Here is a 17,279-nt window from a genome sequence, read left to right on the forward strand (position 1 = left end):
TCACGTTGCCTTAATGTGATCTGTTATCCACTTTAATCCAGGCTGTAAAGGTAAAGAAAAAAGTAAAGAAAAATTGTGATCAAAACAGTAACATCAGTGTCAATTTTCTTGTCGTCAATGTCCAATATTGTAAAGAAAATCAGCAGATCTCATATTTCACTCTTCAGGACCGGTATGGGATACAACATGAAGGCAGTGTGTGAATGTAACATCAAAAGTGCCCATCATTTCCATTTAAAAAGATTATGCTTTAATTTTTAATACCTTAAATGGGCCTTGATGGATCAATGATTCAAAGGCCATTAGTTCACATTGTTTATGCAAGAACTATCAATAAAATGTTGCTACGGCGGTCGCTATGGCAACTGGTACAAGTGGTGTATGGCGTATGTCTCCACCACATCGCATTATTCTCCTAATGTGCCAGAAGTACATATTGCCAATGTGAGAAGACAATTTGACATGATTGCCAAATAGTCATTATCTGGTAATCATACATCAAATTTCATCACAATACTTTGAGCCACATTCAAAATATGGAAAACAGGAAATTTCAGCATTTTCACTTGACCTACATCCCCACGGCCCAAAACAATCCCCAGATAATTATTGTGTGGAGATGCATAATGACAATGTACAAAATTGTATTCAGTACCAAATACACTGCTAAATATATCCACACTTAAAAAGAAGGAGGATATGGAGAAAACTGTAATTTCAGCATCAAATAATGTATAAGCTGTTATTTTTGCAAATTTTGCTAATCACTGTTGGACAGTGAATTTAACATGCGAAAATGTCTCAAAGCAACAAGCATTTGTGCACTTAAAATAGCCTTGGTGACAAAATCACGAAAAAAACAAATCTTGTGAAAATGTCTGTGACCTCCTCATTCGCAAAATCATCTGTACGCACAAATAGGAGCTTATACAGTAGTGTAATTTGTAAATTTAATGTATAGAGAATCAAAGTCAGGCAATACAAGTAAGCCTACTGAGTTTCATGAAGATAAATCAGGGTGGTCCACAACTTGAAATTAGAGCATGTTGCTGGCTCAGAATCTGAAAAAAGATTGCAGAAACTGTATGTGCGCAGAGCTCACATCACGAGCATGTAGTACACAATATTTCACAGCTAATCTCTCTTTGTGCTGCTTACATTCAATGTCCTCTCTCATGTTTTGCACACAAATATCTAGTATCAGGTAGTTTGATGTTTCTTATCTTTTGCACATGTTTTTCACATGTTTGAATTCATTTTATTTGAACTTGTTGCAAATTTTTGAGGATGTTGCATGGCATGTTTGCTAGCTGTTGAGGATGTTGCACAAAGGTTGAGGATGTTGCGCAAGAATTTGAGCATGTTGCAGCGACATGCTGAAACCCCTCATGGGACCACCCTGCCTTTTAGAGTCATTTCTGAGATATGAAGGAAAACAAGTAAAATTTTAAAATTTTAATTTGACCTTTGACCTTACAACTCAAAACTGTCCACAGATTATCTTTTTTTTTGGTTTAACCCTATCTCAACTAGGCCATTTGAGACCAAGTTTTTACTCGGGGTTGGGGGGTGGAGGGGGGTTGCCCCCCCCCCCCCCCCCCCCCCCCCCCCCACCCCCTTCAGATCTCGGCTGCCGGTCGCGCGATCGCCGCAAAATTTTGCCTGATCATAGAGCCGGATGTCATCTACAAGATTACATGGTCATACAATAAAAAAATATTGACTTTCTATTTTTAGTAAATTAATTATGTAAATTTATGCATGAAATCATAGTTTCACCTGTAACTCCATCAAAAAGGCTGAAGGATTGGTCAATTTTCTTGTACAAAAATTGCACAATCGAAATCAATTTATTTTGGTTTTTATTGTTTTGTTAATTTCTTATGTATTTTGTTTTTTGGACCTTTTGTTTTCTATTGTTTTTTGGCCAAAATTTGTTGCAGGGACTTTTTCAAGCTTATCTACATTAGAATTGATTAATTTCTATGATTAAAAGTTGAAATAATCTAATTTATATAAATTTAAAGTCATACAATCGTGGCGAGTGGTTTGTGCGGCACGGAGATGAAAGCAACACGCTGTCTGGCATTGCGCAATTGCATGCACAAACTTCGGTCGTTCGGAGTTAATGTACCATTAGGGATGACGATCGTCTGCCTTTAACAAAACACAATATACATTGGATTTGCACACCATATCATGAATTTGAGCTGTTTTCGGGTTGACTTGCATATTCATGTATGCAAAACATTACGTAACTTCAGAATGGTGTACCCGGATGTCGCAAATTTGGTCTCAAAATATGCGGGAGACTTCAACAAAAAAAGTCATACACGACGCGGCAAAATCTTTGCGCGTTGCGGAATCATGGCGCGAAATGTCGAGGGGAGTCAATATGACCCCCCCCCCCCCAGTTGATATAGGGTTAATGTATCATACACCATTCTAGAGACAAATACTAGTACTCTGTAAAGGGAAATAGTGTACAGTGTACCACCAGTTTGGCACAAGTTGAACATGTGGTAATTAATCATCCAACCCTTATCAACACCAGCTACAGTTATAAATCTATCATTCATCAAAATGGAGGGCATATGGGATGGAGATGTTCTGAAACTGAAGAGGCTTCCTTTGAAAATGAGATCACATCATTATCATCATAATCTATATCGAGTAAGTCAGTCAGTGAAGTTAACAATGAAGTTAGCTGCCAATAAAGGAAGCTGCAGATCAAAATTTTCAATACCACTACCTGTATTCCTTCACTGGTGATAGCCGAGCAGGCCTGTATCTGCCAGACCCGGTCTCGGATGGTGTGCAGGTTCAGGCCCTCGGCGATCTCGCATGCTGGTGCCGCCCCTACCAGGTCCTGCTTGTTGGCAAACACGAGGAGCGGAACGCCTCTCAACTGCTCCTCCTCAAGCAGATGTGCGAGTTCCTGAATTACCAAACAGATCAATCAGTCAATCAATCAATTGATCAATAAATTACAAAGAATAAATGTAAACTTTGTATGTTTCCTTTAAGAACAACAGCATTATGAAATGCACCACCTGTGCATTTGTTTCAGTTCAAAAGAAATGACTGGAAAGATGAAAAAAAAATTGTAATGGGTAGAAAGAAAGAACCTTACTGACTTCTTTTGCAATACCATCATTATCAAACACAGTTACAAACAATATCATTCAGATTCAGATTCATGTGAACATTGTACAGAGATTACAAGTTTCAACAGTTTTACCTTTAAATACATGTCTGACATCTACAGACATTCACGACCAAAGCATTAACACACACACAAAAAAAACCCACACACACACCAAAAGAAAAAAAAAATACTTTGATGCATTTTATAACTCCCTGGCTCCAAGTGTGTACAATCTGAACCAAGTACTGCTAACTGTACTTACTTCTCCAGTCTCCTCAAATCTCTTTGTATCTGAGCTGTCTATGACATAGATTATCATCTCTGTATTTTGAAAGTAGTTTGACCAGTAGGAGCGGATCTTCCTCTGACCTGCAGAAGACAGGGTAAACAGAAAAATGAGAACTGCTTCAGTGATCTTCAGAATAATGTTAATGTTACTGGTGCTACTAAAGTATCATTATCTTTAACTCTTTATGTGCCATGTTCGCATGCACAACTCAGTCGACTGCGCGCCAAGTTCACATATTCTGCTGAAACGCACAAACCCGCCCAAAGCGATCAACAAATCGCCAAATGCCAGAATACAATGAAAGTGCTTCTTATGATTCCATTCCTTCAACACATAAGCCCAGGTTTAATGTCAAAATGTAGGATACGTGAATACACCTACACATTTTATATACGAAATATTATGTGTTCATGCATCACTAAAACCAAAAAAAAAAAAAGTCACACAAGCCCATTTTCTTTGAGGACTTAAAATAGGTGAAATGGGTCAACCTAGAATGGTTTTTTTTTCTAAGTGAACTTATTTATATTTCCTGAAGTAGCAATACTTCTTTATAATTCTAAAATTTGGTATTATAACACGAATAGAAAATTGTGTCTCTTGTAGGTTCTCTAGAATACTTTTTTTCCCTCGAATAGTACAGTACGTATGTTTAATTACGGGTGGTATTAGACGCTCCTTTTCATTTATTTGAAACCTGTGGCAACAATCTTCACTTTCAACTCTAATAACCTTCAAATGGATAATGCTATTGCAATGAAATCTGTAAGTTTCAACAATTTAAACTGATAATCTCGTAAAAAATGGTTGCTATGGGATCTTTTATCCTGTTTTTGTCCCATTTATTGCACAGAGCACTGGCAGGTGAGATTGAACACTTGAATACAAGTTGTAGATCCTTAAACCTCAAAGCCGCTTCTTGTAATTCTTTCAGAGTGGAGGCCTATAGGCCATACTTTTTTCCATTTACAGTTATTTCAAATGGGTTAGAGAAGTCAATTTGTATTGAGTTTATATGTGATTTTAAAGCTGAAATTCTGCTTTTTCAGAGCCTGCCCTTACATAAAAGTCAATGTCTGGTGACTTTTAGGGGGTACAGCCTGTACTGTGATGCAGGGTCAAATACAGTGCAACTATACGAGACTAGCTAGCTAGCTTCCCTTTTTCAATCTGGTGGGGTTGAGGTTTTATCTTTCTGTTTTTTCAATGATTTTTTTTTACATGATGATTTGTTTTCAAATAGCGTTACCTTCAACAGTAAGTCAGGATTTTAAATCGGATTTCACTCATGATCAAGATATTCCCAATGGCATGACACCACATTCACAAAGTGGTTTGTTAATAAGTGAAAGAAAAAGTCTGACTTTAGAATTACAAAGAAGAAAACTGAACTCTACCTCCAACATCCCAGAGATTGATATCAATGCCTGCAGCACTGATCGTCTTCACATTGAACCCAAGAGTAGACCTGACATCTGTAACCTCTTCACTGGAGAGGCACATTGCAATGGTTGTCTTGCCGGCATTGTCCAGGCCCAGAAGAAGGACACGCACATTGGTTTTCCGAGAAGAAGTTTTTCTCAATCGTCTGAAAAACGCCAACAACCCCTACAGAAACATTGAAACGTAACTCTGTTGGTTTAATAGTGAAAAGCATGTATGAAATAGTCACAAGTGGATTCTAGAAATGTACATGTACAGAGTCTGTAGACTTAAGTTTCTGTGACAGTTGTGCTTAAAAACTGTGCATAAAATCTTCAGAAATGTTTCTTGGTGAGGGTGATGTCAATGAGATAATTCAGTCAAAACTAGAGTCAAATTGATGTTTTCGCAAAAATGCAGTTAATTTGGTACACTATTGTCCTCTCGCCAGTGTTGCTGAGTAATTATCACAGCTAAATCTAGCTAGAAACATCCCAAGGGTTGAAGCTACCTCCCGTTCCAGGGCCAGGGGTATGTTTGCCCACCTTACTGGTCTGATTACCAAACCCGGAAGTGGCCTCCCACTTTTGAAAACGCTCCGCCAGCCCTGTGAAATCACTTGCAATACTCGATGAAGGAAGGGATTTTGAGGTGTAAGTAGATACAATACATGGATATGGTCTCTACTTGCTTGCAAACGGTACCAGGTAAAAGGCAATCCTGGGTTTTAGGGGACTAAATTAATTCTGGCTTCTACACTTTGTAACTTCAGCACAGCCTCAGGGCCTTCACCTAACCCTAAACTCTAAGTCTATAAACTGTGGTTAACCCTGTAATGTTTAAACCCTAAAGCCACCTAAATTTAGTATTAACGTTAATACAGTTGCACTTTGATACATCACTATCAGTATCACTTTCTCAATTTTAGCAGGGGTAAATTGCATATGGCTGTGTAACGGTTATACAGAAAGATTCGTCAGTCCAAATGAGTCTTTTAATTTTATCATTATCATTATTATTATTTTCTTTTTAACGTTATCGCTCTCCTCCGGACTCCGTGAAGCCAGACGCAGTCTCCGCGGAACATGCATAGACCTATATCCCCCGATGGGTACAGACCGATCTTTCACTAGTTTCAGTCAAATGGCTATGCTGAAGTTAAAAGCCTAAAATAAATTAGCCCCCTAATTCATGAACTAGCTCTGTAGCTGTATAAAGTGTAGGTAGGGTTCTGACGGTATAATGTACAAATTACTGATAGCAGGGTTGACTTGTGCAAATATTAATGAGAAACGTTTACCATCAACGTCCGCTTCCGAAATGGCAGAGCACACGTAAACTCGATCAAGGTCAGCTGCGATGCGCTCCGGACTCTGACGGCTAGTGTAGGCAGACGGTTCCGGGATGCGACAGTAGGGTACAAACCCTGGCTGTCATATCCAGCCCAGGGCCAGACGAGAAAGTGTTTACCGGTATCACTCAGTTCAAACTATCGTGTACTTCATCCGTTGACTCGCCGCCGCACGCCGGTCCTGCCTCTTTCGTTTGTGGAGCTCACTCACCGCAGTACGGTAACCATAGGCCTACCAATTACTTAGTATGCCGACGGTGCACAACTGTGTAGCGATAGCACAAGCAGCGCCTGATCCTCGCTACCCACCACCACCTTGCATGCACGTCATCAAACCGTGCCGTATTCTCGAAGCCGATAACTTTTTAATGTACTGCAGTGCACAAATTATTATCTGTGCATCTGGCTACTACTGTTTAGTAACTGCTCACAGCTGGCAAGCTCAACGCGCTGCTCCTCAGCAGCTCAGCCATGCTAGGCGCCAGTTTATCATACAGTAGAATCAAAGGTACGATTTGGTAGAACCCCCTATGATACGTATTACGTAATGCTTCTCGCACCGTATGTACATGTACGTTACCAGGGCCCGGCGGCGGTTTTTTTTTTTTTAGACGGCACAGTGGGGCATAACGCGTAACCTATGGGAAACACGTTGGGTTAGGGTTTAGGGTTAGGGTTTAGGGTTAGGGTTAGGGTCCCCGATCTATCTGTGCCTTCTAAGAAAAATCCTGGCCATATGCAAAGATAGATAATTAGTCAAATGAATGTTTTACATTTAATTTTGTACAAATAACAGTCTACTAACTGAAAAAACAAAAAACATTAGGAAATCATAATTATTTTTTCTAAATTTACTGTAATGGACTTGGGTTGTTTTTGTACTCACGTATTCAATTATACATGTAGGTCGTGAAACAAAATGCTAGGGAATACAGGCTCTGATCTGAGAAAGCTATATTGAATCTTTTGACTTAGTATCGATAGCCCATCATATACTAGTAAATGCTGCATGCTGCCAAGAGGTCTTTCAAAATAAACTTGCCCAAAATCTGTCCTCTGCAGGAAGGAAACCGCTCTCTGACCCAAATCTGCTAATGCTTTCTCGTCTTTTCTTCTTCTTCTTCTTCTTCTTCTTCTTCTTCTTGCTCTTCTTCTTCTCGTGTTCATCTTCTGTTCCGTCGTCTTCTTCCGACCCCCCTCTCTGTTGCACGATACCTACAATATACAGCGGCAACATCCAGCATGCAGACAAAGCAATATTCTTCAAGAGCAATATTAGCACGCTGCACTTCTTCCTGGCAAACTTATTAATTTCCATATTCTGGTAATCTATGCCCAGTGATAAAGATAGATAGATAGATAGATAGATAGATAGATAGATAGATAGATAGATAGATATATAGATAGATAGATAGATAGATAGATAGATAGATAGATATATAGATAGATAGATAGATAGATAGATAAGATAGATAATAGGTCTAGCTAGCTTTTCATAAATCGCATTTCACACTTGTTAACCATCTCAATGTTCACATGCACAGACTATTTTGGTTTGTTTGTTTCCCAAGTATTCGCGCGCATTAGCTTTTGGGTGAAAAGTCGTATATAATTAGTAACGACAGCAGATACTCAGTCTGCAGATGCTTTAGGCAATGAAAGATGAACCTTATTCGTCTGAAAAATTGGCTTATCAAAAAAACCGCAACGTTCGACCCCGTAGAATTCACCTCTCATTGACCGATTTGACCATAGTTATATACAAGATAAATAGTTAGTATATAGTACATGTCTCTAATAGGCACCTAATAATCTTATTTTGCAAATCCACCATGTGACAAACGATCATCCCACCCAAAAGGCACATCATTCTGTAGGCCTATAGTAGTATTATTTATTATAATATGATAAATAATACTGGTAATGTATAGGCCTACAGAATGATAGCCTTTGTCACGAACAAAAAAATCATCATAACCTGTTTATGTCCAAGACTAGAACAACATACTGCTCAAAACGTCTATTGAGTTGATCCTTTTCAGGACCACCTCTCACACCGATAATTCTGTAATGGTGTACCAGATACCAGCAAAGCTAAAAAGTTTGAGGTATAATAGACAATAAGTGTGCTGAGCACCCGCAGTTACTTTTTCCCATCCACCAAACTGTGATGTGACTCGACTGAACCACAGAAATAGTTCTGTGGACTGAACTCTATTATTTACATGCTGCCCTCAACGTTCGTTGATACGAATCCTGGCAACAGAAAACAACTTCGATGCAGGATGGCGAAGTTCGTGATTGCAGGTATTGTGCAATGCTAATTTCTGCAATTACATTTATATTTCGTATCAAGAGCCGGGTAAAGAGAAAACTAGGCTGCTATTTTGTCCTTTCTAGTGGACAGCGTAAAAGATTGACGATGCATTCTGTGAAATATCGAATCTATCGAGTACCGTGGGTTGACCCGTCCATGCTCAGTCCCACGCGTTCGAAAATGTTTAAGTATTGAAACGGCGGCTATAATAAACATGCAGCATTGACGCAGCACGCTTGTCTACAAAACAAAGCAACATTTTAGATAGCATAACACTACAGTCTACTGGCTGCAATCACTGAAAGTTTTTTTTTCAATTTGTTAGTAATATGGTGCTCTGAAGTGAGCGCAACACACAACAGACACTTTAACTGTGTGTGACCAGCCCGAACGCGAAAGGAGACTGCGCACCACAGCCCAGCCCAGGGTTACAGACATAGATTAGATAGACATTTGTCCTAATGGCTAAAGTAAACTTGGGAGTCCATGTTTATGTTTGGTGCTAATTGCTATGTTATTGTTAAAGTTGTGTATGGTTGGACCTACACTTCTCATTGACCATGTTTTGATTAAATACCTTCCAGTTGTATCTTAGAAAATATTCGACAACTTCACCTTAATTTCATCTCACCTACGGCAGAAAATATTGTAGATTCATATCACAGGCTTAGATTGTCAAGTCATTGCAGCATTAACTTTATTTGAAATTTCTTGTGCACTTATGTGTCCATTTTATCTAGAGCTAAAATTGATAGTTTCTGTAGGCATACGGAAACTAGGTTTTTCCTTTAAATCTCATACTTTGAACAGATGCCTACTGTTTGTGCATAATTACTAAAACTCACAAGGTCAAAATACAGTACTCTCCGCATAATCGGGCAGAGCGTTTCTTACCCGATTAAGCGGAGTGCCCAATTAACAGAAGAACACGTCTCATTCACAATTGACACACACAATGTGTGTGTACATGCATTGTACACTGCACCAAACACCTACATTTGTTTATGCTTAATTAACAAGCGTGTTTGCACGGCACAATATACATACCTTACACTGGCTCAGTCACAAGCAATAAGTTACACTCTTTTTATGGACATATAATATAATTATGTAGCTGAAGACATATTATATCTACCGACAACTTTGTCGTTTGACTATAGACTCCTCGCTAACACGTAAGCGTTTTCCGAATTGAACACGTCTCTTTGCGTGCACTAACCACGTAGAACGTCAGGTTACTTTTCGAGAAGTGACTGGGGAAAAGCAAAATTTAGGAGCTGGTGAATGGCCTGATTTTCGTTGCAAACTTCTTGTATTATGAATTGTGAGTGTTTTTGCGGAGCAAGGGAGGTGCGCAAGTGTTCTCAACTCCTGTCTGTCGATGCAGTTGTGAGTGCCAGCTACAGGTGAAAGGTTCGTTTACGTGTGGCAAGTGGGCACTGGTTCATGTGTTTACACATTTAATCACTTCCCAAATGATCGGTCTTCTTTGCAAATTAAGCGGAAATATATTGTGAAATCGGGCGGCTCTCAGCACACAATGCTATAAGTACGTATGGACAGAAATCACTGATATCTCTATGAAAGAACAAGGTCAGTGGTGGAAATGAGCTGCATGCTTGGCGGAGGTCTGCGCTCTCAGAGTGCTTCTCTAGTAAGTTATGACATTATTTTTGTGTGTCATAATGCATTCATACTCCACCTTACTCTCATCTTCTACCAACAGGCAAGGCAGATTGTCCTTATTATGCCAGAGTGGAACTACTGGCTGATGAACTTAATGCAAACTTACCAGACTTCTCTGTCCACAAGATTGTAAAACAACCTAAAGAGTGGGAGGTAAGTTGTCCGTATATATGTTTCATTGATCTGAGTGACAGGCAATGTACATGTAGCAACTACATGTATCAGTCATGCATGTTGTAAAAACAGCACAGTTGTATCTAGACCTCTAATTACTTTAATGTATGTAGATTAGTCAGAAATAAATTAGGAACAGTATATATGTAGCTGAATTAAAGGACAAGTTCACCTTCATAAACATAAGGATTGAGAGAATGTAGCAATATTAGTAGAACACATCATTGGAAGTTTGAGGAAAATCGGACAATCCGTTCAAAAGTTATGAATTTTTGAAGTTTTTGTGCAGTACCCGCTGGATGAGAAGACTACTGCAGTGTATGAATAACTTAGATGTCACATGCGTACAACAATATAAGGAAAATATAAAGAGAATTTCACAAAATTCCATCTCTTGAAAAAAGTACACATTCCCCTGACTCGTTACCGATAAATGTTATGGGTAATATTATTCCCCCTGCCTTTAGAAAGAGGCAAGTCAATTGCTCTTTTATTACGCGAAAAAAGTGAAAATATGTTGAATTTTCTTTTATATTTTCTTTATACTGTTGTACGCATATGACTCACAAGCTGTAGTAGTCTCCTCATCCAGCGGTTCCAACACAAAAATGTAAAAAATTCATAACTTTTGCATCGATTGTCCAATTTTCCTCAAACTTTCACTGATGTGTTCTACTAATATTGTTGCATTTTCTCAATCCTTATGTTTATGAAGGTGAACTTGTCCTTTAAGTATTTCCTGATTATGTTGTATAGCGCTATGCCCACCCAGGATCTCTGTTGTACTTGTGCTCCAGAAGAACACTCTATGACAATTGTTCAGGTTTTATGTACATGTACATGAAGTCACTTTATTGCAGCAAGTTCACACATTTGTGAAAGTATACAATGGTGTGATCGATTGGAGAGAGCAATACAGGAGAACAACCCCTTCTGCTCATGCTTTCAATTAATTATCTTCCCTTAAAAGTGAAAATCACAAACTATATTCTTTTCTTTTCTTTTGATTTGTAAGATTTTTGTATTAGGGGACTGAGGTCATTGAATTGTTCCTGGTGTTTTTACATGTAGTCAAGATCAATGAAGGTGAAAAGGATTTTGATGTAGTTTTGGGAAGTGAGAGAGTTTTGTGTAAGTGATGGTGCTCTGACTGTCTGTAATATTTAGGAGGTTGACATACTGTGGCTTGAGAGGCAGGGACTTGATGCGGGGATTTCTGAGAGAGAGAGAATGCCTGTCTCCTTTTGTAAGAAAAAGGATTCTATTCTAGGTGCTCACAGGGGAAACTCGATATAACGAACACTGCTATAACGAGATATCGGTTATAACAAGGAAATTTTCCCGGTCCCAAATTTCCTTCCACACGAGTCTATGTAAAATGCTACTCTTATAGCGAGATCGGCTATAACGAAATAACTGCTATAACGAGATAAATTTTGTGACTTCCAAACAAAGAAAAACATAGTCAATCAAACCTGCTATAGCGAGGTAAAGCAAAATGCCTTCGGTAAAGCTTTAATACTTCGCCTTTGCTATCATCTTCCGAGATTGTAAAGCTTGATGCGCCAAAAACTGTCTTGTACACACATAATCATTTTTTCAGTGCACTCCAGCTAGCACTGCATGTTGTACGTGTAAGTGTGTGTGTGCGTGCACACTGATACATGCAGAAAATGTGGTGGGACGGCCATATGTATACATGACATCATCATGACGTTTAGCGGGTGTGAGGCAATCTGATGCTGTAATTGGCCTTCTACGTAGGGAATTCCCCATCTTCACACACACTCGGTCATAATGTACATACAGAATACTAGTATGTCACATACACACACAGCATTATGCAGACCATATTCAAGCTTTCCACACAACGCACACCCATACGATAACCACATACCAATCCACAGACGATCTTGATACAATCGCAAGCTATATAAATTTACAAATTCAAACATCTACGATTAATAAGAAACACATTCTTGATATTGGATTTCCTTGGCGAAAAACATCTTTTTACCCATAAAGGTGAGTAATTCCCTCACACACAATATCGAGTTACCAGTATTGATTGAAATATGATGGGTAGTCCCACATGTGCAAATTAATGTCTTTATGTTATGCCTTCTTTTATGCCTACTGATATAACGAGATATCGGCTATAACGAGGAAAATGACTCGGTCCCGACCATCTCGTTATATCGAGTTTCCACTGTATATGACGATGATTTCTTTTCTGTGGAAAATATTCTATATGAATAAAACATTGCATGAAATTCATCTAGTCAAGTGAGGCTGCCATTTCATCATCTGTGGGTAATTTGTGCATTGAATCCCATGTTTGTATGACTATTATGAATACTTTTCATTAATTTCTTGCAGAAATGGCTGCTAGAAACATGCAATCAGAATGGCTGGTCCTACAGCAAGTCACCAATTGTTTGGAGAGAGCTGCTTGATAGGGGCGGGGCTGGAGTGCTCATAGGCGGGTCCAATGAGTTCCAAGAGTATGCCTTTGGTTATTATGGCATCTCCTCCAAGCAGATGAGTACAGATATGACCAAAATATCAAGGGAAAACTTTGATACCAAAGTCATTGTGGATACTGAGGAGGAACACAGATTGAGTCTCAGCAAGCCTCTGCACATCTGCATCACCAACGCCTCCAGCCCCATGGCCTACCACATGGTCAATGAGATGGCACGAGGAGATGTTTTGGGCAGCTCTGTAGAGGTCAGCATCAGGCTTTTGACAAGGCCGGAGAAGAAGACATATGTAGAGGGGCAGTGCATGGAGGCTTTTGATCTAGCCAGTCCACTTCTGAGAGGTGTGAAGGTTTGCACGGATGCCACGGAAGCACTGTCAGGCGTCCACGTTGCAGTCTTCCTGGATGAATTCCCCCTGACAGATGATGAGAAGGAGAATCTTGGTGGAGTGAGCAAGGCAGGATGTGAACAGTTCGCCATGTACGGTCGCATTCTGAATCAGTTTGCCCAACAAGACGTTAGAGTGGTCATTGCGGGAAAAGGCAAACTGAACTTCTCTGCGCTCATCTTGAAGCATAATGCCCCAAGGATTGCACGCCAGAATATCATCATCACACCGCGGCACCAGGAAAACCAAGCCAAGGCTGCCATCGCACGAAAAATCAACGTAAATTCAGCAGGTGTTGCCGACCTCATCGTATGGGGAAATGTCGGAGGAATGACACATACTGACATCACAAAGGCACGCGTGTTCAAATATGAGGGTGCCATCTGGGGCCCACCGTCATATTCAAGACCAGTGATGGAGGTTGTCCATGATGAGAAGTGGCTCCAGAATGAATTTCGACAACTTATAAAGAATCATGCAGATGCCCTAGAGATCATGTTGAACCACCGCACGGCCATGTCTGAGGCACATGCTGTGAACAGTGTGATCACCCATTGGTTCAATGGGTCGTCCGGAGATGAGGTCTTTTCTTTGGGTGTTTACTCGGAGGGTGAGTTGTAACTCTCGTGCTATCTGGCTCTAAATGTTTAAAGACCAGAGATTTAAACCACAGCAGTGACATGGGTGTTGAAAATTCTGTAAAAACTGCATATGTGACTTCTTTTTATTTTTTTAATCAAATGATATGATATGTCAACATTGGATTTTTTTTTGGTATGTGATTTCAAGGAGTATGCATTCGTGCAAATTCACTGCTTTCTTACTCTAATCTAAATCATTTTACATTGTACTTGATATCTTTTTTTGTATAAATCTAGCTGGAGTCTTTAAAGGGACTTTACAGTTCTGGTTGAGGTGAGGATTTAGCTTTTAACGTTTTGCAAGATATTCAGAAACCACTCTATGAGATGTCAAAAAGCATGCAGTTCTAAGGGGTATCAAAAGTTTATTTGATGAAAATCGGTTTTGAAATGGCTGAGATATCCAAACACAAGGTGAAACAAAGAGATCTTAATAAAAGGCATGGCCTGTCGCCTCTTATTATTATCATTTTTTTTTAATATCTCAGCCATTTTAAAACCAATTTTCGTCAAATAAACATGGAATCCTTCTTAAAATTACATGCTCTTTCATATTTCATAAGAGGTTTCTCATTATCTCACTTAGGAATGTTATAAACCTGAATCCCCACCTCAACCAGTACTGTACTGTCCGTTTAATACACACAAAATGTTCCAAATGGGACTGCGTCATAAATTTTGTAGGACAAACTATGTCACTTATTGTAGGACCTCTAGTATGTATTTCAAGAACGTTTTCTTTCAATTGTGTCTTGACCTTATGTGACAGGTGAGAAATATTAGAAATACATTTTAGTTTATGCTAAAAATCAAGAGAATTTATACAGGAAGCAAACAAGAAAAACATATGTGCAACACTAAACAGAATTCAGTTTATTATTTACATTGTATTTGTCTCTTGTTTCTTTTCTCTGATAGGCTGGTATGACTTGCCAGGGGATATTTTCTTCTCACTCCCAGTCAAATTTCAGAAGGGGACGTGGGAAGTGGTTCAGGATCGTCAAATCACCCCGGAACTCCAGCAGGAGCTGGATGGAATCAAACAGGAGCTCCTTCACGAGAGGTACGTCATCTTTCCCCCGCCCAAGCAGGACACGCCTCCCCCCGAAGAGGCCGAGGAGGAAGAGGGCAAGAAAGTGTTTGGCGAGCAGGAAGCAGGAGCGGAAGACGGGGACGATAAGGGGGAGAAGGCAAACACGGGTGACGCCTCCGATTCGAGGTCGGGCCACCTTTCGCGCATCGCTGAAGAGACCGAGACAGATGCAACCAAGGACATCGACAGCCTGTCTGAGACTGATAAGTCCAAGGCAGCCACACCGGCAACTCCAGCGACACCTCAGGGTCAGTAGTTTTGTGGATTCCCAAAAGTTCAGCTTTATCCTTCCACAAGCTCGCTTTCAACAAGACCCTGCCTACTTACTGTTTCAACCAACAAACTATTCTGCTGTGATCCTGGATGCTATCAAATGATGAATTTGTTTTTTCCAGAAGGCAGAACATAACTGTGGTTTCACATGGGCTTGTAAGGATGCAATGTATGGGGCCCATGCAGATAAGACATACAAGGTCAACATTTTGTGCTACAGAGTTGCTGGACTCTTTGCTTGATTTAAGTGATAATGACATTGTGGCGAATGGCATTCTTAGCAAACATACTGAAAGTGACGTATCTTACAGTATGTGAAATTACCACTAAAGCCCCGATATAGTTAGAAAAAAGCCCAACAAGTGTACACAGAGGCAACTGACTAAACACATCACTTCATATTTGGCTATTATGTGGTCAAGCAGTATTAAGAAACGGTTGTAAAATCCCTTAGTCATGAGGGGAGGCATAATAGACCAGAATTCAAAGGACCTACTCATTACCTTTCCTTTCCTTTGTGAGAGATATGTATCGTGATAGTCTGATCATAGAAATAGCTATCCTAAAACTATTTGCTTGTCTTATCCATCCTACATACCTATTGTATAGTTTATTTCATCTGGTTGAGAAAGAAAGGTACAGTAAAACATAAAATGATTGAACTTCCAAACTTTGCTTGTACAGTGCAATTCAGGTGTTTACGGACTTCAAATACTGGTACACTCAGTTTTGATGGTAAATCATGTAAAATGGATTCTTTCTCTTCAGGGCAAGCAGGAATTCATTTCAACTCACACTGTTACACTGGTAAAGGCTCAGCATCATCCTGGTAAAGGGTCTAACTCAGCAAACGAAACATGAGTCTAATAGTTTTAGAAATCATGCCTGTGTTACGCCAGCATGGATGATGCATTTACTGTAGTTTGTATTTGTATCTCGGAAAACAAACTACATGGATTATGTGGGTAGAGAGCTGAGAGATGGTCCCATGAGTCCACATGTTTGTTGTGCTTACCTGGTTTTCTGTCAGTGAACACATTTATGAGCTGTACATTTGTGGTTTTCTGTCACCAACATCATACAACCACATTGTAGGAGTAAGAGTTTTAAGAAGTCTACGATCAAATTCCCCCGATTGATTACAATGCTTATCAATGTGAAACTTGAAGAAGTCCATAAGCATAATCAGTTTACCTGATCAATATGATTATTCATATAAAATTTTGGCAAATGCATCACATTTATGTATACATTGTGTACACACAAATCAATGCATATTTGTAGGACCACATAAGAAAATTTGGTGTAGTAGTAGAAAGCAGTCCAGTCAGCATTGCTCTTTACAGCCTTTTAGTTACAAAAATATTAAAGCAAAATTCCAGTGCTTTCAGAAGTTTATCGTTCAAAAGAAAAAAAAGAGAGAAATCGTTTGCAAATTCCTCTGAGTATAATAAGATTTTTTTTTTTCCCAGAATTTACATGTACTTGTACACGTGTAGATACAATAGTGCGTTGATTCTGTCCCATTAACTCTCTATGTGCTATGGTGTAAATCCCCTGTGTGCCACATTATTCTGAGAAAGCGATATAGTCAGGCCATGGGAAAACATTGAAATGTTTTTCCAAACGTATGCACTTTTTATAGATTTTTATTATCCTGGACATGTAATTGTAGAGAAAATGGCAAGCCTTGTTTTTATGCAAATTGCATAACAAATCTATGATTGTTTTTCTTTCAAATGACCAGTATGTCTAGCTACATTATTGTAGAGCCATGACTTTTGCACACAAAACAATGACAGAAACTAAGAATTTACTCGCAAATCCAGGAGGTAACCATTTGATATTCAATCACCCCATAAAATGCAAGTTACACGAGACAGGAATGGAATCGCGAGGAACGCTTTCATTGTCCTCTGTTATTTGGCGATCGATGGGTGGGTTTGTGCGTTTGGGTAGAGTATGTGAACTTGGCACGCCGTCGACTGAGTCGGGCATGTGAACGTTGCACGTA

The 17,279-nt window shown here is 39.4% G+C and overlaps 2 protein-coding genes across 2 annotated transcripts; one reads left to right on the forward strand and one right to left on the reverse strand.

Annotated features, from left to right (window-relative positions):
* LOC139720843 (ADP-ribosylation factor-like protein 3) lies at positions 1-6,411 on the reverse strand. Its single transcript, XM_071632179.1, has 5 exons — positions 6,160-6,411; positions 4,835-5,045; positions 3,411-3,517; positions 2,753-2,938; positions 1-42 (listed from the first exon to the last, which is right to left on the reverse strand). The coding sequence occupies exons 1-5, from the start codon at positions 6,160-6,162 to the stop codon at positions 1-3; spliced, it is 549 nt and encodes a 182-aa protein (XP_071488280.1). The 5' UTR covers positions 6,163-6,411.
* Positions 6,412-8,489: 2,078 nt separating this feature from the next.
* Positions 8,490-15,322, forward strand: LOC139720898 (putative malate dehydrogenase 1B). The gene is made up of 4 exons (XM_071632226.1): positions 8,490-8,517; positions 10,254-10,366; positions 12,767-13,868; positions 14,818-15,322. The coding sequence occupies exons 1-4, from the start codon at positions 8,496-8,498 to the stop codon at positions 15,246-15,248; spliced, it is 1,668 nt and encodes a 555-aa protein (XP_071488327.1). The 5' UTR covers positions 8,490-8,495; the 3' UTR covers positions 15,249-15,322.
* Positions 15,323-17,279: the final 1,957 nt, after the last annotated feature.

The sequence above is a fragment of the Diadema antillarum genome, unplaced genomic scaffold (assembly GCF_040938485.1).
Source record: "Diadema antillarum isolate AM-2024a unplaced genomic scaffold, OU_Dant_1.0 scf00000134, whole genome shotgun sequence".
NCBI classification, from domain to species: Eukaryota; Metazoa; Echinodermata; class Echinoidea; order Diadematoida; family Diadematidae; genus Diadema; species Diadema antillarum.

Coding starts and splice junctions, on each gene's coding strand:
- LOC139720843 (XM_071632179.1), bottom strand. Junction 3,518..4,834: donor CAATCTCTGGGATGTTGGAG/GTAGAGTTCAGT, acceptor TGTCTTCTGCAG/GTCAGAGGAAGATCCGCTCC. Junction 2,939..3,410: donor GATTTGAGGAGACTGGAGAA/GTAAGTACAGTT, acceptor TTGGTAATTCAG/GAACTCGCACATCTGCTTGA.
- LOC139720898 (XM_071632226.1), top strand. CDS start 8,496: ATGGCGAAGTTCGTGATTGCAG. Junction 8,518..10,253: donor GGCGAAGTTCGTGATTGCAG/GTATTGTGCAAT, acceptor TTCTACCAACAG/GCAAGGCAGATTGTCCTTAT. Junction 10,367..12,766: donor AACAACCTAAAGAGTGGGAG/GTAAGTTGTCCG, acceptor AATTTCTTGCAG/AAATGGCTGCTAGAAACATG.